This window comes from Nipponia nippon, unplaced genomic scaffold, assembly GCF_047370975.1.
Source record: "Nipponia nippon isolate SJK-2023a ecotype South Korea unplaced genomic scaffold, ASM4737097v1 scaffold_7, whole genome shotgun sequence".
Lineage (NCBI taxonomy): Eukaryota > Metazoa > Chordata > Aves > Pelecaniformes > Threskiornithidae > Nipponia > Nipponia nippon.
The window spans coordinates 49508564-49532389 of record NW_028262391.1 but is presented as its reverse complement, the minus strand read 5'-3'; the positions used below and the strand labels follow the sequence as shown (position 1 = coordinate 49532389).

Here is a 23826-nt window from a genome sequence, read left to right as displayed (position 1 = left end):
TTCATATTTTTATATATTTGACCCTGAAAGAAAAATAAGTTAATAGAGTAGAGTAACATTTACTTCAAAATGGCATATTATTAACTATGAGAAAAGACATCAGCTCGTCTTTAAATAAGGTAAGGCAAAAAGAAGATGTCCTCATTATGCACTTAAAAGTGCAAAGATACCCAAGTCATTTCATCAAGAGGATGAGGCCCTCTACAGATAGATAGGAGCCACCTCAGGTTCACAGGCCCTCGTCCTCACAAGAGACTTCAATCACCCCAATACCTGCTGAAAGGACAAAACAGGGGGACATAAGCAATCCAGAAGGTTCCTGGAGTGCATCGATGGTATGTTCCTTCTCCAAGTGATAGAGGAACCAGCGAGGAAGAGGTGCTCTGCTGGACCTCAAACTTGCCAACAGCGAGGGACTTGTTAGGAATGTGGAGGTCAAAGGCAGCCTTGGGTGCAATGACCGTGAGATTGTGAACTTCAGCATCCTGAGGGGAGGGAGGAAAGTAAAAAGCAAGCTCACTACACCCTAGACTAAAGGGAAACAGACTGTTGCCACTTTAAAGATATCTGTGGGTCCCATGGGAAAAGTGGCCCAAAAAAGCTGGTTAATATTCAAGGATCACCTCCTCCAAGCTCAAGAGTGCTCCATCCCAACAAATAGGAAGTCAGACAAAAAAGCCAACAGGCCTGTGTGGATGAACAAGGAGCTGCTAGCTAAACTCAAACATAAAAAGGAAACATATAGAGGGCATAAGTAAGGATGGGTAACCTGGGAGGACTAGAGAGATATTGTCCAAGCATCCAGGGATGAAGAAAGGAAAGCTAAAGCCCAAATGGAATTGAATCTGGCTAGGAATCTCAAAGACAAGAAGAAGGGTTTCCATAAGTACATAGCTGACAAAAAGACGACTAGGGAAAATGTGGACCCATTGCTGAAGGAGTTGGGGGCCTGGATTGCACAGGACACGGAAAAGGCTGAGATACTGAATGCCACCTTTGCCACAGTCTTTACTAGCAAGACCGGCTTTCAGGAATCCCAGAGACCAGAAGGAAAAATCTAGAAGCAAGGAAGATGTACACCTAGTGGAAGAGGATCATGTTGGGGAATGCTTTAGTAAACTGGACATACATAAGTCCATGGGCCCTGATGGGATGCACCCATAAGTGCTGAGGGAGCTGGCAGATGTCATTGCAAGGCCACATTCGATAATCTTTGATAGATCATGGCAAATGGGAGAAGCGTCTAAAGACTGGAGGAAAGCAGATGTCACTCCTATCTTCAAGAAGGGCAAGGAGGAGGACCCAGGGAACTACAGGTCAGTCAGCCTCACCTCAATCCCTGGGAAGGTTATGGAGCAGCGAACCTTGGAAACCAATTCCAGGCACACTAACGACAAGAAAATCACCAGGAGTAGTCAGCATGGATTCACCAATGGGAAGTCATGCTTGACCAACTTGATAAACTTCCATGATGAAATGACTGGCCTGGTAGAGGAGGGGAGAGCAGTGGATATTGTCTACCTAGACTTCAGCAAAGCCTTTGACACTATGTCCTGTAAGATCCTCATAGAGGATCTGTTCATGTATGGACTGGATGAGCAGACAGTGAGGTAGATTGAAATCTGGCTGAACAGCTGGACCCAGAGGTTGGTGATCAGCGACACAAAATCAAGTAGGAGGCCAGTAACTAGCAGTGTACCCCAGGGCTCAATACTGGGTCCACTCCTGTTTAACACTTTCATTAATGACCTGGATGATGAGGCAGCACGTACCCTCAGCGCGTTTACTGATGAAACAAAACTGGGAGGAGTGGCTGATACGCCAGAGGGTCATACTGCCAGAGGGGCCTCAACAGGCTGGAGAAATGGGCTCCATGGAACCTCATGAAGTTCAACAAGGGGAACTGCAAAGTCCTGCACCTGAGGAAGAACAACCCCGTGCACCAGTATATGCTGAGGGCTACCTAGCTGGAAAGCAGCTTTGTGGAAAAGAACCTGTCGATCCTGGTGGACACCAAGTTGAACATGAGCCAGCAATGTGCCCTTGCTGCAAAGAAGGCTAACGGTATCCTGGGCTGCATTAGGCAAAGTATTGCCAGCAGGTCAAGGGAGGTGATCCTTTCCCTCTACTTGTCTTTGATGAGGCCACACCTTGAGTACTATGTCCAGTTCTGGCCTCTTTATACAAGAGAGGCATGACATTCTTGAGTCCAACAAAGGGCCACAAGATGATTAAAGGACTGAAGCATCTCTTCTATGAGGAAAGGCTGAAAGAGCTGGGATTATTTAGCCTAGAGAAGAGATAGCTCAAGGTGGATCTCATGAATGTATATAAATACCCGAAGGGAGGAAGCAAAGACCACTGAATCAGGCTGTTTTCACTGGTGCCCAGTGATGGGACAAAAGGCAATGGACACGAACTGAAACGTAGACGGTTCTGTCTGAACATCAGGAACCCCTTTTTTAGTGTGAGGGTGACTGAGCACTGGGAACAGGTTGCCCAGAGAGGTTGTGGAGTCTCCCACCTTGGAGATATTGAAAAGCCGACTGGACACAGTTCTAGGCAAACAGCTCTAGGTGGCCCTGCTTGAACAGTGGGGTTGGACAAGATGACCTCCAGAGATCCCTTCCAAGCTTAACCATTCTGTGATTCTGCCCTATAGACTACAAATGACTTAGTCCACTTCTGAATTTCACAACGAGGGTTGCAAACTAAGTGGTAAAGATGATTAACGAGAAAGGTTAAAAAAAGAAAGTTACATTTAGAGGGCAGCTGGAAAAGAGCCACAGATGTTTTGGAAAGGTGAAGGAAAAATATTGAATTAAAACACAGCTGCCACTATAGATATTAGCTTCATACTCCTTCACCTACCCTATTGATCTGCTACTACACACCACTAAAATGAAAGAGAAAAAATTCAAAAGGAGAATCATCTGTGTATGATAAAACCAAGAGAAAAAACAAAAAGGTTAAAATCAGTTAGTAATTCTTGATGAGATCCAGCAGCTAGTCAGAAGAAAGAAAATGACTATTGCTCCCTGAGTGACAGCTATTTACTCCACCTTGCAGATGAATCATATATAATACATATCATTTTTCATTCTGCAAATACTCTGCCAACTATCTTTTCTTAATCCCACTTTAACAAGGCACAGCTAGTAATATTTTGTCGCCAGTCCAGTCCACAAAATGCCTTTATTAAAGTCTTCCATTAATGTAAGTACCAAGGTTGACAGTATGACAGTATTTAGTTTTTAAATTGGCAGGGATAAGTTATTTTTCTTCCTAAAACGTCATTCATTTGGATATCGCTTTATATTACACTATACACTTGCTAACAACTGACTTTGCGTAATAGGAAACCAAAGGAATAATTTGGAATGAAACAGAAAAATGTTTGGATGGAGGAGGTACAGTATTCAGATAAAAAAACAGATCACATCCAAAGCAGTATGAATCCACTCACAGCTATCAAATAAATATCTTAATTGATTAAAGGAAGGTCTATGGTCACGTTCTCTCCACTGACTTCTATATTCTGCACATCTAATCTTCTGTCTAGTAATATATTAATACAGCACACTGCTAAGTAATGCTGGATAAGTTGGTTGCATTTGTCACCCTACTTAAAAGAAACTGTTACTGTAAGTAGATTTGTAGGAAGAAATTTTTCAAGTTAAAGGTACCAAGCAAACAGAAATCCTGGATCCAAATATCCTGGTTTAGCAATCTGACACTACAGAATTAGGCCCTACATCTTGTTAAGGTTAAAATTTGGCCCTACTGAAAATGCAGAGATCAAGATTTTGCTCAAAAGTATACATTCAACAAGAAAATAGCTTTTTCAAGATGGACAGATTGAGTGGTTATTTCAAACAACTGAATTAAACCAAGACAGAGAAAAGTCAAGGTGGATACCAAAAAACTTACCATTAGTCAACTCAGGATATAGAATCATCCTGGAAGATTGTAAAGATGAGAGTTAACAAAAAATCAGTACAGTTTCATGACAACCACAGAGAACCCAGCTGGGTCCAATACTGTTTAATATTTTCATAACTGACCTGGATGATGGGATCAAGTATAGCCTGATGAAGTTTGCTGATGATACCAAACTGAGTGGGGAAGTGGAGAGGAAGAGCCACCCTGCAGGAAGACCTGGATAGGCTGGAAGAGTGGGCTAACAAGAACCGTATGAAGTTCAACAAGGACAAGTGTAAGGTCTTGCACCTGGGAAAACATAATCCAGGAGTGCAGCACAGGCTGAGATCTACCTGGCTGGGGAGCAGCTCTGTGGAAAGGGACCTGGGGGTCCTGGTGGACAACAAGCTCAATATGAGTGAACAGTGTGCTGCTGCGGCAAAGCAAGCCAACAGGATGCTGGGTTGCATCAACAAGGGCATCAGCAGCAGAGATAAAGATGTCATTACACCACTCTACTCAGTGCTTGTCAGGCCACACCTGGAATACTGTGTACAGTTTTAGTTCACGCTATACAAAAAAAGATGTGGACAGGCTGGAGGGGGGTCCAGACAAGGGCCACAAAGATGATCAGAGGACTGGGAAGCCTGCTGTATGAGGATAGGCTGAGAGAACTGGGTTTGTTCAGCCTTGAGAAAAGAAGGTTTAGGGGAGACCTTATTACCATGTTCCAGTATCTAAAGGGTGGCTACAAAGAAGATGGAGACTCCCTTTTTACAAGGAGTCACATGGAAAAGACAAGGGGTAATGGGTACAAGTTACTCCTGGGCACATTCCGATTAGACACAAGAGGAAAATTTTTCACAATGAGAACAATCAGCCACTGGAATAATCCCCCCAGGGAAGTGGTGGATTCCCCAACACTGGACACTTAAGATTCAGCTGGACAGGGTGCTGGGCCATCCTGTCTAGACTGTGCCTTTGCCAAGAAAGGCTGGACCAGATCATCCTCGAGGTCCCTTCCAACCTGGTATTCTACAATTCTGTAACTGAGTTAGGGAATGGAAATTTGATTACTGTTGTTCTGCATCCCTTGAAGGGGCTTTCTGGCTGCTGCTGTTGATGGCACTCTCCATTCATAGTATGCTCAGTAAGACCAGGTACAGAATCACATCCTACATGTGATTCTTAAAACATGAGCCTGGGGGTTTATTTGGGGAGAGGAAGCTGGTACAGGCCTGGAGTTTTGGGGAAATTCTCTGGGTTTGTTTTTGCAAAGACCAACCATTTAAGAAAAAAAACATTATGGAAAGGTATCTAACATCAGGCATCATTAGATGAAATAGCTGTTGCATCTAAAAATAATCCAAACATTTCCCTTAAACTTGAGTCTAAAATTCAATTAGTGTGTCAATGAAAAATTAGTTGCCAGGGTTTTATTTCATCTCAGTTACTTTACATAGGTAATTTACTGGCAGGGACAGACCTTTTTCCCCTCTACCTTCATCTGCAACACAGTTTAAGATATCAACTTCTGAGATCAAAGTTAACACAAACAGCGTGACAGTCAAACTGTAGTATACTTTGCTGAACTGCTTCAGAGCATAAAATCTCTTCTGTTTGGTGCTCTCCTTAAGGTCATTAGTATGATTTATTATGAAGCAGGAAATTAGGTATTGGATATTTCAATATTGGGCAGAAAATTTAATTCCATCATTGTCATAGAACTGCTTTATCTCCAATAAACTTGTAACCATAGTAACGTGCTGGTTTTGACTGGGACAGCTTTTATTTTCTTCACAGTAGCTAGTATAGGGCTATGTTTTGGATTTGTGCTGGAAACAGTGTTGATAACACAGGGATGTTTTCGTTACTGCTGAGCAGTGCTTACACAGAGTCAGGGCCTTTTCTGCCTCTCACCCCACCAGCGAGGAGGCTGGGGGGGCACAAGGAGCTGGGAGGGGACACAGCCGGGACAGATGACCCCAACTCACCAAAGGGATATCCCACACCGTATGGCGTCATGCTCAGCATATAGAGCTGGGGGAAGAAGAAGGAAGGGGGGGACGCTTGGAGTGATGGCGTTTGTCTTCCCAAGTCACCATTACACGTGATGGAGCCCTGCTTTCCTGGAGATGGCTGAACACCTGCCTGCCGATGGGAAGGAGTGAATGAATTCCTTGTTTTGCTTTGCTTGCGTGTGTGGCTTTTGCTTTACCTATTAAACCGTTTTTATCTCAACCCACGAGTTTTCTCACTTTTGCCCTTTTGATTCTCTCCCCCGTCCCACTGGGGGGCGGTGAGTGAGCAGCTGTGTGGTGCTTAGCTGCTGGCTGGGGTTAAACCACAACAACTAGATTAGAAGGTATTCCTCACATGTTTAAAAATTCTTCTATTCTTAATAATGACACCAAACACTGAAAAATAATGCTAAATTCTGATTATTTTCCAGTTTTCCAAGGCATCTGTAGCTCAAGTGTGATTCTTCTGAAAGATCTTAAGTAAACAGAAGTATTTTAACAAGGTTTTCCATTAAAATTGTTTGCTTAAAGAGAACAAATGTATTCTGTTGGAATTGTTTATGTGACTACCAATATTTTAAAAACAGGGAAGTTTGAAGAGAGACCTTTCAGAAAAAGAGATAAATTTGAAGTGCTGTTTTCACTTAATGGTTTGTTAGGACATCAAATACATATCCTTTAATGAAAATTAACATGCTGTAGTTTAATAATTCATGTACTTGCATCGAAAGCCCTTTAATTTAATGGAGTGCTGTTCATTTCATTACATTCATTGCTGAGGTAGGTTGGTATTTTTCCATGAAGGTCAGAAGTGTGCCATTCCTTCATGCAAGCCATGAATTTGATCAGATGTTAAACCCTGACATCTCCAATGGTCCATTCAGGTCCAACTCAGCAGGGTATTACACATTTTCAAGAACACTAGAATAGCAGGAAACCTCTAGGTGTCTGTTCTTTCATGATCAGAAGCAGCCGTATTATGCAGCTGTGATCATATATTTATCAAACTTCCTATTCCCTCCTCAGTACTTCTGTTGGAAATTAATTCCTCTTCTCTGGGGACTAGAAACTTTTCTTCTAATCTTCTGCCAAAATTTATATCTATTAGTTATTACACCAGTATTTTCCTTTTGCTTAAATCATTACACTCACTCTGAGTTTACAGAAAACACTTACTGTGCTAGGCTGAACAAATTGAGCTTAGACATATATATTTCTGCCCAGTCTTACTGTACTAGTACTATAACTTGATTTTTCTCTAATCCCATTTTTTTTCTTGCTGGACTAGAAAGAGCTTTATTTGTTAACACTGTCTTTATTGCCTAAGTGCTATTCAGCAATAACACCTTCCCCTCCCTTTCTGTGCATCTTTCTACCACTCTTTGTTTGCTCCTTGTTTATGGATCCTCATCTGTGGGTATGTCTTTTACCACATAGAATGATAGACACACCTCTGCATACTTTAGCTGAGTGCTCTCCTTATATGCCATCAGACCTTGATGCAAGAAACTAGAACTGCTTGTACCTGAGTAATTCCATCTACTCTCTGGAAAAGGTCCTCACCCTGCAATGCTTCCCAGGAGCCAATCAGTTCAACGTCTCCCTGATGGCACCACTTTTTTGGCTGTCACTGAAATATTCTTGCCTTCTGGACAAGTCAGAATTCTTGCTGATGACCACCTCCCCTTTTCTGAGCATACTCTTTGGCACAGCCTGACCATTACATCTGATGTGGTGATGATTTGAAAACAACCAAATGGATATTAAAACATAATTTTAAAAAATCCACTGAATTTTTCCTGTAGACCTCGGATCCACTTCTAGTTCCATAGTAAGAAATACATTCTCTTGCTTCTGCATTATTTCTAATAACTGACATGAAGATTCAGACCTTTACCAATTGAGAAGTTGGTAAGGAGTCACACTGATCTCTCTCTTGGTGTTGGTAAGGCTTATAGGTATTTCTCCTCTGTTCTGCACATCATTCTGTTCTCTGTCAGCACACACCATTATCTTCCAGACTTGGACAACTATCCTACCTAGGTCTTTTCCCTCCTCCATTTCTCTTCAGACTTTCTCTCCCCACCCCCTCATTTTCTGCCTAATTTTCCAGTAGAACAAATGCACTTCTTAATTCAGCTTCTATTTCACCATTGTTCTTCTTCTGTTGTCCTTCACATGTCCTCCTCTAATATATGATCCTTCTCTATAGACTCTCTTCAAAGGTCAGTGGATCACAATCATCTCTCTCTACACTTATATCACCTTCTTTTCAAACTTTTGCCTGAAGTTTGGCATTTTCTCCAGCTGCATCTTTAGTACTTAACACTTCGCTTCTGTGAAGCATATAATTTATCATATATAAATAGCCTCAATCAGATAGCCACTCAAAAATAATAAGCTTCCAGCAGCTTTTCCATCCAGTTATCTTCAGTTTCCTCCCCTCTTCAGGTTTTTTCTATTGCTGCATTAACAGACAAGCTGTGTTTTATCTTTGCCTTAAATTCACAGCTCAGAGGAGGAAAAAAAAAAACCAACACCTCCTCATAGATCTTAAAGATTTCTATCCTGTTTGCTAGCCTGTGCCACTTCTTCTCTTGAGCTTTTGTTTAGGTCAGTCCTACCATCTAATTGTCATTTGGCAGCTAACTGTTCATCAGCCCAGATCAAAGGCAGGTAGTATATATACACTATCTGATGCAAAATATCTGAATAAACACCCTCTCCTTCCAAAAGAGCAAAACAGACAAGTAACAAAGAAACAAATTCTCTTACTGGCAAAAAATAAGGTTTTGCTTTTTCTTCTTTCAGCAGTTTTCTACAAAGTCTCCTGTGTACCTCTCTGTCTTCTGGACTTCACTGAGCATGAAAAGTCCTGCCAATTTTTACCAGGCCACTCATGGCTTCCAGATCTTATGTGTCAACAATTAAAATATTCAACCTTATGAAGGGCAATTCCTTTAAATTAAAGAATAGAATCATGGATTCATCGTATGTCCATCAATAAAATCCACAGCAAATCCTTTCAGCCTATATTAAAACACTCTCACTTTGCAGATGTCTTCTCTCTTAATGTCTTTAAGAAGAGTTGGAACTTGTTGAACATCTCCACAATTACCTTCCTGCACTTTGAGCCCTGCATTAGTGTAAGGATTAAATTTCAAGAAGTACCATGATGCAATTCATGACCACATTGAAGTGTGTCTGGAGACTGTCATCAAATAGCTGCATAGAACTACCACTCTTAAGTTAGTTTTAGAAAACATTTCCGTAGCTTAGTAGTGAATAACCTATCACCATAATTACAAGATAATCCTGCATCCCACTGTTTTGTACTTCATTTGATTTGATGTGAACAAATAAACCAGAAAAGTAACATATGGAGAGAGACTAAAAATTGAATATCATATCCCTGTGCTATATCAGCAAGAGCTAAACAAAACACATCAATAACAGTCAACAGTTGTAGCCTGGGCCATCTGGTCACAAAGGCCCATATTACCAAGACTGCATTAAAATATTTTGATCTTACTAGTTTCCCCCAGGAATGAAGGATAATATTCAAAAGCTTAAATTCTGCTAAAGGTGAGATTCCTCTACCTACAAGCACAGCACATCTATGACAGTTATTTAATTAAGAGATACCCTAATGAGGGGTGTGCAAATGGCAATGCAATAATCTCATTCCTAAGTGGGTATGCTGGAAAGCCAGTAACAGCACAGAGAACAGCCTCTATGCATGTATTTCCTTGTTAAGTAAATACTAATTTGAATATTTGCTATTAATTAAAACAAACCAATTTTCTCACTTGTCCTTCCTGACTTATATTACCAAACCTCAATGAATAATGTCCTCTAAAATCCACGTTTTTTTGTTTATGCTATTTTTTCCTAATTGTGAAATAAAATGTAATTAATTGTTCTCCCCCTGCTCTCCTATTTTTGCACACCTGCCCTGCTCCCAACTAAGTGTTAATAAGCAACTCAACTGTTAGTGGCTGCTGCAATCACTTCCAAACAACTCTCTGCACTTCCAGGCAACATAGCACAGGTTAGAAAGCAAGAGGCAGTCAGGACAGACGAATAAACTACACTGGTAATTTGCTAAAGCAGGTGAAAGAAAGGGAAAATAACATACTCAGGGTGCAACTGGAAACCTAACTTTTATGTGGACCTCCAAAGCGGACCACGTGATGGTATCAAACAGAACTTGTCACATCCAAAATTATCATGATCTTATATTTCATTCGGTCAGGAAAGCTTCACATTCGTGATGAGCAGCAAATGTAACATTGCAGTAACAAAGACGAAAGCAAAACAAAAGTTGGAATCATTTTTCACACAGGAAAATGTGTGGTCATTCCCCCCGACAGACAAATTATTGTATTGGAATTCCTTGTTTCTAAATGTTTTTATTGATAGGTTTATTTCTATGCCTGAATAAAATATAATAAACTGCCCCACTATGAAATCTCACGGAGATTTGACTGGGAATGCCTATTACAGAGGAGCTCAGAACGACACTGCTCACAGTGTTGGGCAGACCAGGTGAGCCCTTGTGAGCCCCTATGCTATGAGACAAACTCTGCTGTTCCCATCACAGCAGATCTACACAAGTCCTCAGCCGTGACTGCTGGCAGTTACATGACAAAAGTCTGATCTTAATCTGCTTTCCTTTCTTCTTCCTTCTCATTTTTTAAATTCTATTATAACATGCAAATTATCTCTCTTCCCCAAAACACTATAGAAACCACAGCTACTAAATACATCTGCAATGTCCCTTCACAGTGACTACAACCGACCAGAGATGGCAAAGTTTAAGTTCAAGAGAAATTCGTACACATCAGAAGCTGTAGTTCATCAGTCCACGTACTGCCGTGTTGGGGCTTCTGAAGATAAGCCCCAAAATATTATGGAAGAGGAAATAAATGTGTTTCTTATGCCTCACAGAAGTGAGCAACTAAATGAATCTTTACAAATTCACGGAGCTACGCACAGTTCACAATAAACATCTAAAGTTAAATGAGACAGATGATCAACTTTTTCTACAGTTTGTGCAGGATCTGAAACAAGTACATGAACTGGGTGTCTAAGGCTCTCTAGATTAGTATAGACTATTCTATTTCTGAAGACTTCATGGCCTACCTTATGAAGATTTGTGACATGTCAAAAAGACCTAAAAGAACTGCTTTTATTTTCAGCATTGACTCCTACTGAATTTTTTAGTTAGGGAACAATAGACTCTTTTCCCTACCATCAGTATGTCTGAGGCTCCAAACCTTTTTATTTATGCTTTATTAAGCATTCAGTTGCAAATTACTCCAGCTGACCTAGAATACTTCATTCCATTATTTTAACTATCTCTAAAATTTTTGTCTCACTTAACACATATAGACTCTATGTTACTACTTGCAATAGCCAAAATACTCATGGCTAGATACTTTAATTAGAAATATACTGAGAAAAAATTATATTTAAAGACTTTAAAACTGATGACAGCTGAAAGGATTTCAAGGTGCTGATCACTTGCAGTTCCTATAATTTAAACATTAGTTGAGAATAGGTATCTTAGGACCTTTGAAAAACAGACTGACAGATGCTTTTACACTTCTGTGTTTGTACATCATCTAATGCACTTGTGATCCCTGACTAGCATTTCAGGAACAATAACAAATCAAGATGACAAGACACTAGGAAAACGTTTAAGTAGAAATAGGACCCAATTCATCTCATTCTGCTTAAGGAGCCTCAGTTACCAGGACTACAATTCTAACTCCCAATAAAAATACTTAATGAAGGCACTTCTAAAGAGCAACTCAGCTCTAAAAATTCAGTGTTCAGGAGCAGTAGGGGTGGAAGGGAGGAGGGAGAAATAAATCAGTAACAAAAAAAAGAAAGAAAGACTATAAGTCTGTGTATAAGTAACCTTTTTAATTCTCTCACTGCTTTAAAATTGCACAACAGAAGTCTTAAAAATTAACTATTTATCACTAACATATTAACGAACAATATTTACTTTAGTTGTTGATCATTAATTCTCAAACACTGAAACATGAAGGGAAAAGTTCAGAAATGGCTTTAGAAAGTTTAGGACACATTGAAAAATACTTCAGAAAGATAGAAAAACTTACGGAAATTCATGAGATCAGTATAAATTATTGATGGGGAAAGGGGGGAAAATTAAATCTTCATAGATTATTCTTTCTTTTTACTGGTAGGAAAACAACCTTTCCTAATTATTAAAGGAACTGATTAGGTGCCAGCTGGCTAAATTACACATCGATTGTAGAGTAAAATTCTGCCCCTGACCTGTGCATTTAGCTCCAGTGATCGTATTGGTGCAAATTAGGAATCGACTCCACAGCTGTATAGGCCATCATGTCACTAACACACCTACTAAAGTCAGAGCAATGCATAACAGTCCCTGTTTCAAAACTGCCAACATGAAAAACATATTCATATAATTACAACTTCTGATGCCTACATGGCCATTTGAACAATTATTGGTATTTTAATTTTAATGATTTTGTATATATAAGCTGTATATCTGAAGTTCTGGAAAAGTGTCTGTTAGAACTCTCGTCTATCTAGTTGCCTGCAGACACGAGAAAAACTTTCCACTTCTTTGTCAGACCTTTGCAAACAACAAAAAATAAAATGGAAAACACCTGCAAAGACTTATTTTTTCCTTTGGACACTAGAAATTAACTAAGGAATGAACAAGAGATGGTTTTGCATGTAATGCCTTATGAATTCCTTCTAGGTCTTGAGAACAGAAACAAGATAATCCACACTATGCAGTAGGATATTCTTCATAACATTCCTAGCCTAGATTTCAGCCCCAGTCTAACACAGATACAAAGGTAGGCAGCAACCTCTGCTGAAGACAGCAGCTGCATGAAAACATACGCCCCTGATTAATGCTTTTAACCAGAATGTATGCCATTAAAGTCTGCCATGAATACAAAGCCATTTTCATCTGTCTACGCAATATAGACAGTAAAACAATCTTCTCTGTTCAGTTTTATGTTTCTTAATTTTGTCTGGGATATTACTACCAACGCGATAGGCATTACAAAATTTTAAGAGAAATAGATCAATTACTTACTATCAAAATTTTATCCAGTTCTTTGTTGACTTACCTTGCCAACAGATCTGGGGAATGGTGGTCTTTGATTTTCGGGAATTAATATTGGAGTTGCCAAAATAGCCCTTTTTTGTCTTGGAATTCCAAGGTTGCCTTCTATCTTAAAGATTTCCTATAAAAGAAAAAGACCAATTACGAAGACTTTCAAAATAATATTCAGTTGTTATTTCCATTCCCTGCATCTTTAGGCAAAATTAACATGAGCTACCAGATTCTAGGTTTTGTATTATATGTTTTCCAGCAATAAGTGATAACATATCAAACTATTTATTTAAATCTGTCAGGTTACTCCACTTATTACAGTGACAGTGGACATGCTATATTCATTTTGTATTCCTGTACACTAGTTTTAAACCTAAGCAAGTGTGTCTACCATCCTAACTTGATGACTGCTTAAATCATAAATCTTAAACAAGGTCTGGCTTACTTCAAATGCTTGCATGAGACCTATAAAAAGCCACACTTTAAATGTCTTACATAAGTTTCACATCTCAAGTCACATCTATACTCGGTCGCTTTACAGTCCAGGCTTTTAATCAAACAGAACTTACAGGTGAATTTGCTGATACCGTCCCCAGCTAATGAACTCTCAAGAAGCACCAAAAGCTTGTAACTTAAAAATAAAAATAGACACCAAAACCCAGGTGTAACTTAGTATATCAGCTAGTAGGGGTTTTTTATGTTGCGTGTTTTGGGTTGTTGGTGTGGTGTTTTGTTTTGTTTTTCTTTTTTTTTTTTCTCTCTCTTCTTAGAGAAAACTTCATGCTACTATATCAGAAAGAACAAAAATAGAAGTGCTTTGTACACAAGCCTTCCTATTGCTGCTGCATTTTCTGGAGTATTTAGTTCTAGCTGAGCTTCAGGCAATTCAGCACTTCATGAGCTACAGCAAACTCTTCACAGTGGCCTCTGGCCCCTAGAAAACTCTGTCCATCACACCTTTGCCTTCCCTCCCCTTCTGCTCTCTGATCCTCTCAGTGCTCTCTCCGAGAGCTGCTGTTTCCCAGAGACCACCCCTGTCCTTTTGCTTCCTCCTACAGTCTCTGCAACTCTCTTCTCCAAGCACAATTAACACCAAGGTCAAAACCAGCTTCTCTCCATCTCCCAAAGCTCTCCCCTTGATCCAGGCCCCTTTTCAGAAGAAAAAACAAACAAAACAAAACACACAAAACCAAACAAAAAAGAAATCACACAAATTAGTACTGCATTGGGAATTGTGAAACTGAAAAAGATTTAGATCACCGCTATTCATTCAGGCGGTTGTGACAGTTTTACAAAAGAAATTATAGGTCGAATTAAATGTCTAATTCCAATAAAGTAGTTACACCCTACACATAACACTTTTTCTCTGCTCTCATAATGCAGAAGCTCCAGAAACCTAAGTTTCTCAGTCAGTTCTGGAATCCATGTTGTTGTTTGAATAGCTGCTACTTTGTAAGGAGAGCTCCATCCCTAGCCTGTATTTTTATAAAACTTCAAAGCTGAATGAGTTTACTTGGTGGCATGATCTGGACACCCATCAGTCAAGAACTCCACAGGCTGCTCCTGCTGCCACGTGTATAGGTGCCTCCCATATAACGAGTCTATCATCAGCGAAACACTGCTCTACCTCTACTAGCTTTAGCATCACTTTTCAAATTTGACAACAAACAGCAGCAAGGGAAACTCAAGCCTTCAACAGTCAGCTTTAGACATGATAAAGTCAAAGAGCAGTGGAAACCATGCAGAAAATCCCTTCTCAAAATTTTGCCAATTTTCATAACTTTTTCAGACTCACCCTGATACAGAGTTCCCTTCTCTCCCAAAAGCTTTGCCACTTCTCTCTAATCTTTCAGTCTGCAGGCCACTTGGGTCCCTATTTTTCTGTTTCAATTCCTCTCCCAAAAGAATTTTCCCTAATAAAAATTCATGAGAAAGTTCAAGATAAAAACATTTGAAGTGTCAAATAAAAAGGAATGAGCTGAATTCTGTCCAAAGGCAAATGCACAGAGCAGTAAGCTTTCAAAACCACTTACACTGTAAACACAGCAGACAGTTTGGCTGGCATGTGCCTGTGACATTTCTAAGGAGAGTAAAAGTGACTACCAGTAGTGCCCAACTGATCACAATTCTCACTCGTGCTAACTCCTACCTTCATGGCTGCCCTTCAGCTCATGAAAACGTAAGGAAGAACTCGCAGATGCACGCTCTTTGGAAACGAGTAAGGCATTTATTCCGATTTACATCTTCTTGTATCATAGAATGGTTTGGGTTGGAAGTGACCTTTAAAGGTCATCTAGTCCAACCCCCCTGCAATGAGCAGGGACAACTTCAACTAGATTAGGTTGCTCAGAGCCCTGTCCAGCCTGACCTTGAATGTTTCATGTTTCTTTCTATGCTAGTTGGAGGAGTAAAAGAAATTTTCAGGTTGATCAATATCTAGATCTCCCAATTTTGGTAGTTATAGACCCATAAGCAATTAATTCATCACTTTCTCATGACAGGTTATCCTCACACTTTCCCAGGAGGTCCACAAATGGAAGAAAAAGCCAAATTATATTCAGTGAGTCAACACTGCAGTCATTAATACAAAGCAGCAAAGTTCTAAAGGAAAGCAGAAGGGTGGTAAGACTTAAGGCCTTCAAGTCCAGATTTCCAAGCAGGACTGTGGAACAAAAAAGGAAAAATAGCATCATTTGTTTGTTTTTAAACACAATTGGTCTGTTGCATGGAGAAGAAAGCTTCAGCATATTGGGCACAGAAATGTAAGTACTTCTCTGAGTATGTTTCACACTGTTTATCCTTCAAATCTCACTGCTGTTTCTTAAATACCGATTTCTTCATGATGATTTCTCTCTTCCTCATCATCCCCTGGTGTCTAACAGCAGCATGACTGATTAAATGAGTAGCCAAAAGCATCACTATGGAATGCAGGTAAACAGAAAGGAAGAAAAGGTCAAGAGTACTTCACCAACACGTTTAATAATTCAGTGCTGTTTGTGGTTATCATAACGACTTCCCCATTTGTAAAGAACAGGGAAAAAGAAAGAACATTTTGCTTAATGCCAAGCAGCTGCAACTGATGGTTTGATCCTCAACCAGTACATAAGACAGAAGCCAAAGAATCTGAAATTACCTGTGCACTTAGCACCTGATTCAACAGTCAAAACACTGAAAAGATTCCCATTCATGGGTGGATATATTGCATGTATAATAATTTTTACTGAATTTACCTATTTAATTTCTTGAAGAAGGAACTCACAAGGGATATGAAATTACTCCACACAGAGTTGGTAATTTTGCTTCAAATTTTGTTACAATATCAGGCTAGCATTATAACAGGAGTCCTCTTTCGCCCCTTGACACAAGTGAAACCCACAAAGGAGTTTTCCATCATCTTTGCTGGAACCAGCTGATCAAAAACTATAGTAACTATCATGTCTTTGTAGCAGCCGTGACTCCAGACAAGTATTTATGTGCCAGGAGTCTGAAGCTGGTAGTCCAGAGAGCCTAGAATGGCATGTCCCAGATGAGTGGTGTTTAACCAGCACCCAGAAAGCCAATGGCTATGATTGCTTCTCCCACGCCTGCTGCTTTGTACAACAACCAGAAACCTAAGGTGTGTGACCAGAAACACCAGAAACAATCACCCAGAAGCAAAAAAAAAAAAAAAAAAGTATATACAGTAAATATATGCCTTCTTAAGAAAAGTGCACCAAAAATAAAAATTCTGGTTTTCTGATTGAATTTTTTTTAAACCAAAGCAGTAGGAGATCAATCCTACCAGGTTCTTTATTTTCACTATTTAACTGCAATATCACACCTGTGATCGCTATCTTTCAGCTGCTATTTTCATGGACAGTGAATCTGATCAGAATCCAACTATCATTTCACTGTCTACCATTTCATAACAAGCTTTTACACCCTTATTTGTTACTTCATTAAATTCCCTTTGTAGACATGGCATCGGTACAGCAATAGTTCAGCACCCAATATGCTGATTCACTGGCAACAAAGCTTGATTCCCTATTCACATTAAGCAAGCAACAAACACAGCCTCCTCATTTTTCCAGCATTTAGGTTACGCTTTTATTGAAAGATGCCAGTCTGCCCAAACTATGATGCTACACAAGTTGCATTTTCCCTAGATCCCTTGAGAACTCTCCACTCTGTTTTGTTTTTCTTTCTTTTTACCAGGGGTTCTTGGGAGCATTGCAGTACTTGAATATTTGAATGAATGGCCTAGTCACTCCCCAGTAGCAGGCACCATTACTCTTGGCAAAGAAAATTTCATTAGAACTTGTCATGGGAATAAGGCGGCTGAATACTGATATAGATTTGTCACAATAAGGGTTGGAAACATCACTGGAGTGGCAATCTGTAATCCGCTATGGTGACCAGAAAAGTGGTTAAGTTTCTTGCCATTTAGTTGTTTTTATATACTAAGCTTGAAGGCATAAAATGGGGTCAGTCCCAAATAAAAAAAAAAAAAAAAATTAATTGGATGCTTGTTGCAAGCAAAATTCCTCTGAAATAGCAAATGGGATGTGATATTCAGTGGTCTATCAGTCTTCCCACAAAATAACATCACTACATAAGACTGAAAACTAAAACTGCATGCAGATCAACTTAAGAAGAAATAGTTTTCCATCATTCTCAGCTGAAATTTCACAATTATGCTGTAATAATTAGTTGCTTTATGTATGTTATTTCTATCATCAGAATATTGTTATTATCAGCGGTATTAATAGTTAATGATTTCTAAAACATGTGCCAAAACAGAAATATGTTCTCATGTTGTTAATAATATGAAAATCTAAGAATTGTGCTGGAACTTTACTTATAAGTTAAAGAACAACTGTTTAAAGAAATAATTAACTCAATGAATAAAGTTAAGAATTGTAAAGGTCAATGGCATACACACAAACATCTGCTCGAAAGTAGACTGTCCTTAATGTCTGCTAATGTCCTGCCTGTTAATGTCACCCTAAAAATCACATTGTATATTTTAGAAGAACAAATCCAGCTAAAATCTAGCATGCTAAAAGGAATCAGGTATGTCAGAGCACATAAGCCTCCAGGCTTGTGAAGCGTGGTCAGACATAACACCTGGGTAATGGAAATTGCTGGTGGAATTTGATTTAATTGCGCTGGGTGTTTCTACCATTATAATTGTTACATAAATAGAGAGGCAGATCCTTACACTGCCTAACCGATATACCCATTAACTTCATAGACACTTGGTAATCTCAGACTACAGTTTTGTTACTGTGTCATTCAGCTAGCTGCACTACATGTATTTTTATATGATGGAGGTTCCTTTTATCTTTAAAGGAGTCAAGGACATGTTAGGAAAAATTTTATGCTTGTTCAAATCATTCAGTCATGTGTAAATCATAACTATTTTAATTCTAATTTATTCTAAAGTATTTTTGTAATGCATATGTCACAAAATGTCAACTATCGTGGAGACAAATCTGAAATTTTGCTTTGTGAAATGATACATTCCATTATTGCCCTGAACCTCTGCAGTATCTTTTGTGATGGAAAAGTCCTGTTTCTATTCAAGTGTAAGTTTCATTTATCTTCACACCTACCTTATTCTGTGTCAGGGAAAAGTTTTTCTACAATGATAATGGACTAAATGCCATTAACTTTCCTTTTGTACATATTAACCATGGGATTTACCTGTTCTGAGAATAATACAGAAATGATAGCCAAATGCCTTTTCTTTTTTTAAATTAACATTTCAGACTTTTCTTGTCATCATTTAGTGCGCGTTATTTTCGTTTTGAACCGTATGTGCATCACCCCCTCTTTCAGGAAATCTCGTATTGGTTCCACACTGCTCATTAAATATAATGAGGTATCCCTTATACACAAACAACCAAATATGCTCTGACTGACTGCATCTGTCAAACAGCATTGCAAATACAGGCTTAAGGAAAAAGACAGCGGCTGACCTTATGCCTGTCTTCGCCAGGGTGCACTAACAACACATCACTTATCACCATTAAAAATACCCTTCTCCCCATCTCTACTGTGCTTACACTGGTTGCAAAGCAAACAAAACCAGACTTCTCTTACAGCATGCCAGAAAAAATTCAAAATTGTTAGACATCCCAAAACCTTTAGCACCTTAAGTAAATGTAGTGTAAATAAGGAAAGCACTTGCTGATGCAATTGCCAAGGTATACGAGCCTTAAGAAAAGTCCTGTAATAAGAATTTACCTTGAAAACAGGGGGTTTGGGGCTTTGTTTTTCTTTTTTCTTTTAATGAAAGCATCTCCCATTGGGTTAGATATAAAACTGCTACTGAAAACAGTACTGGACACATAGTGGAGTTCTGTAGCAATTAGAACCTTTCACAAATCTGATCCTTTTGAGACTTAACCAAAGCCACATGGAAAATTCATTGCACAGCATGTACACAAAGCCTTAACTTCTTACTCTTAATATTCCTACGGAGTCCACTCAGTGGACTCCTTTCTTCACTTATATTGGAGGAACTGTGGGGTGAGAGCTTCCCTTTAACCCCCAGCAAGCCTCACACATGTTGAAAACACGCTGATTTCCAGACTGAGGAGAAAGAACACACAGAACACATATCTCTAGGGCAAGATAAATGAATCAAAGATGAACCCTTTTGGTGGGGCATTAACTTATATAAAGCCACAAAATCTGTGGATCAATAGCAGACAATTGACAACTCCAAATGTGGAATAACACAAGCAGCCATGAACAAGCAGTTCTATGTTTCACTTCTGGGATATAAGGACAATTTCTAATAAAGAAAATTTATTTGTCATGTAAAATAAATCCTATTCATAACAGAAGTTGTCCTACCTTGGAAAAACAGCTTTCTATGTCTTGCTGCAGGGCAGCCAGCTACAAGTATACAGAAGAAAACTAACACATTTTATACCAATGTTCTGGATTGCTCAAGTGCTATGGAATTCATTGCATTATAACAGTACTGCACAAAAGCAATTTCATGATACCCTAAAGCAATAATACTGTATGTTAAAGTAACGTATACTGTTTAATAGATCTAGTGGCTGCAGTCCCAGTCCCATATCTGAATAGATGCATAAAACATGCTGCTTCCTACGCCCTACAAGGCTCCAAGCTGTGATTACAATTAAAACCTTCTCAGTCCTGCTCCCCAACATTTTTTAAAGCTCTATTGCTACATATTCCTTGTTATCCCTCAATTTCTTCATCATCTCCATTTCCTCAACAAAACAACCCCTCATCTAATTCTAAACATTTATTATTTACCTTGCTATTCTTTTCTAAACTCTGTAGATCCTTCTGTTCTTTCTGTGCACCTCCTGCATTCCCAAATAACACCTCACTTTCTCTTGCTCCAGGTCTCAGTGTAATTCTCCAAGTCTTGTTTTTCTTTGGAAAACATTAATTCCTTAACATTGATTTTGAATTTGTCTTGAACACTGATGACATAACTCTACCTAAACTGAAGTAATCTCAAATTTCCATTTTTTGTTTCCAGAAATACTTTTTTTTTTCTCCTGTTCTTAGGGTTTTTCTTGAGCAACATCCATCTTGGCATTACAACTCCAAAGCTTCCCAATTTCACCCATCTTTATCAGATAACCAGTTCCGTTCCCCCACCAAAATCACAGCCAGTGTTAAAATTTCTGAAATCCTGGTAGATTTGGGAACACTTCTGGTAGAGGTCCTTCAACTCATTCAAGATAAGAAAAGTAACAGCAATTCTTCATAATACCATATTTTAACCCCTGACTGTCTTATTGGAAGCTGACATGACATGCATGAAGTACTGCAGCAAATAGATTTGTATATGCCATAGATCAGTCTAGAGCTGGAGAAATACCACCATAACACATCCAGGACCCTGTTCTACCCTCCCCTGCCATTTTCCCAATGCACAGCCACCCAAGCCAATTCAAAGAATTTATAAATTCTGTCAAATCACAACACTGGCATTTTAAACTCGGTGTGCGTGGTGTAAGCAGCAATTCAAGAAGCAGAACAGCAGAAAGAGAAGCCCCTTGTTAAGCTACTGGCAGACCCATAGGTTCCAAAGCTTCCAGGTCATGGTTTCTCACTTTAATTAAAAGCAGGTCTTTATTTAAAATGAGAATTAATTCATGTCATGTTGGACAGTTACACACATTAAACATTGTCTCTTCCTTCTCTCACAATATATCACTACTAATCCTGACTGCCCAGAAAATTATCTTATTTTCCCATCCCGTAAAACTCTCAGGGGGGTAAATGAGGAATTCAGTCTTTGGCCTGAGATCTCACAAATCCCAGAGAAAAATTCACAATGCAGACACTGACTGTACATCCTACAACCCTATCCTGTACATTCTAGCAACCTGAACTGTGCATACGCAGTCAGTTGGGCACACCCAGACAAATCATACTCCACACAGCACAGATTACATATAGGAGACCTGGTCGTGGATATTAGAAAAAAAAAAAAAATTGCCAGTTACCTCATGCTGAAAAACAAGGCACTTTTTATTAAGAGTCTGAGAAGTCTGTTTCTTGTTGCAGTAATCAAGGACAGTTTAACTAGGAGAGAGTTTCAAGACTTTTCTTTCCATTAGTATTGGTACACCCTTGCATGTAATGTAATGTTGCAGTCATGTGCCTTCACCACTTCCTTCCTCCTTTCCATTAGATCAGAGCTGTATTGACTCCTGGCAAAAATAATACCTTACATAAGACTGCAAAGCAGGAATGCATTATGTTTAGATCATAGATCTGCACAACAAAAAAGTCTGGATATATTCTATTAGACTTGACTATGCATGCATGGTGCTCTACAGAGCTGGCATTCTTGTGCTTACCTATACAGGACCTGCCAGACTGACAAATGAAGTGGTAGTCTGTGATGAAGACAAAATGCCCACTTAGATCTAGGCTACAGCAAAACACCTCATTCACCAAGCTAGATTTGAAATTTGGTCGAAAGAGCTGAAATGTTAGTGCATTAATCCACTTCACTGCTTGGTCCAGCTACTCAGAACGAATTAATTAACAGGCATTAACTGAATCCAAAGGGCTGAAATCGTAGTGTATTAATTCACTCCACAAGTTGGGCTCTATTTTTACTCTTCAATACAAACAAATTAACAGACAGTAACTGTCTGATACCAGAAGTTTCATTCTATTCTGTGATACAGATGAAGAGACAGTGTTGTAGTGTCTTGTGGACAGCTTCTTATTACTACCTGAGTGGTACTGGACTTTGACTGCATTTTTCAAAGATGAAAATATAAGACCTGAACGTGCCCTGTGTCACCATAGTGACCCAAGTAAATTCACAGGACAATGCCCCTTAGGTCTAAACCTTTCATTAGTCTGGACAGTCTCAAAGACCCACATAGTATTACTGAAGAAGAGAATACGCAGGTGAAGTTCTGACTTAGATGAGAGGTATCCAAAAATTCACATGCAATAAAACAACTTTTTAAAAAGTATGACTACCAAGACACTTAAAAAAAAAAAACCAAAACAAAACAAAAAAACCCAACCAAAACCAGTCATTCACTCAAATTTCACATCTAGATCCAACTTCTATAGAACTTGTAAAATATGCCAGTTAGAAATAGCAACATTGTTTTGTTTTTGCTGTATCTATTTTGGGGTGAGAAATCAAAGCTCAGCTTTTTTGCAGAACATTTCCAAAAGAAAAGTGAGACATGCAAGATGGAGACCCAGACATAGGCTTGGAGATCTCAGTGGATTCTCACATTTCTCCTTAATCACATGCTGGCAATTAGGTCTAATTAGGAAATTCAAAGAGTGTACCTGTCAGGAACCAGGAGCAAATTAATTGCCATACTGGAACAGATCAATGATTCATAAGCTGTAACATCAAGCTGCTAACAATATTAATTGCCACATACTTCAGGAAAAAGAGCCTAAAATGGCAGGAGTTATAGTTTACAATGGTTTGAAGGGTTTTTTTCCTGGATTATAACTGCTGCAACTAAAGCTGAGTACAGCTTTACAATACATGAAATGTGACACTGATAGTTCAATACCGTATATCATTAAAATTCATATGTTCGGATCTGAGCATTTTGCCCTAACAACCTGCAGCCACAGTAGCATAGAAATATTGATACTCCCTCCTTCACACCTGTTGACTTTTAACTGAGTGCCTCCATGGGATAAGAACAGTCACCACCTACACAAACACCAAGTAAACAGGTTTTATTCAAGTTTCCTGGCCAAGAGAAGACAGATCCAACCTTACTCCCAGCCTGCATGCCATCTGTTCAGCAACTCCACTGCTATTCCTACAGCCTTGTTTTTGTAGCATTGGCCATGGGCTACTTACTCTGGGTTTTTGGTCAGTGGGTAGCAGCATCCAAGATTATTAAAAAGAAATAATACTCTCAAAACTGTCAGAGCAGGGTTGGAGCACTCCATAGCTCCTTATTGACTACAATGGAGTGACTGAATAGGGACAGATAGTCCAGCAGTCAAAGCACCCACAGGGGATAGAGAAGATACAGATTCAGTATTGTTCTAATACTTGCTTCCAGAGACTTTCCAGTGAATCACATTATTTTAGCACTTACGCCCCACAGATCTAAAAACTCAACTCGGATCTCCTGATTTCTAATCCAGTGTCTTTTTGAGAAAGAAGTGATGCATTCAAATGCATTCAAAAAGCTGAGCTCCAACCAAAACAGAACATTATCCACCCCTTAGTTTCCACTTTACTTTTTTGTTCATATTTCATATTTG

General features: G+C 39.2%; 1 protein-coding gene across 3 annotated transcripts in view; it reads right to left on the bottom strand.

The window, feature by feature from the left end:
- The window catches only part of CDH13 (cadherin 13), a 520720-nt gene that overhangs the window by 301059 nt on the left and 195835 nt on the right, over positions 1 to 23826 (bottom strand). For all 3 annotated transcript variants that reach the window (XM_087740241.1, XM_009467298.2, XM_087740242.1), the window contains one exon: positions 13085 to 13201. In XM_087740241.1, coding sequence (XP_087596367.1) covers positions 13085 to 13201 — 117 coding nt within the window. The remainder of the gene's footprint in view (positions 1 to 13084; positions 13202 to 23826) is intronic.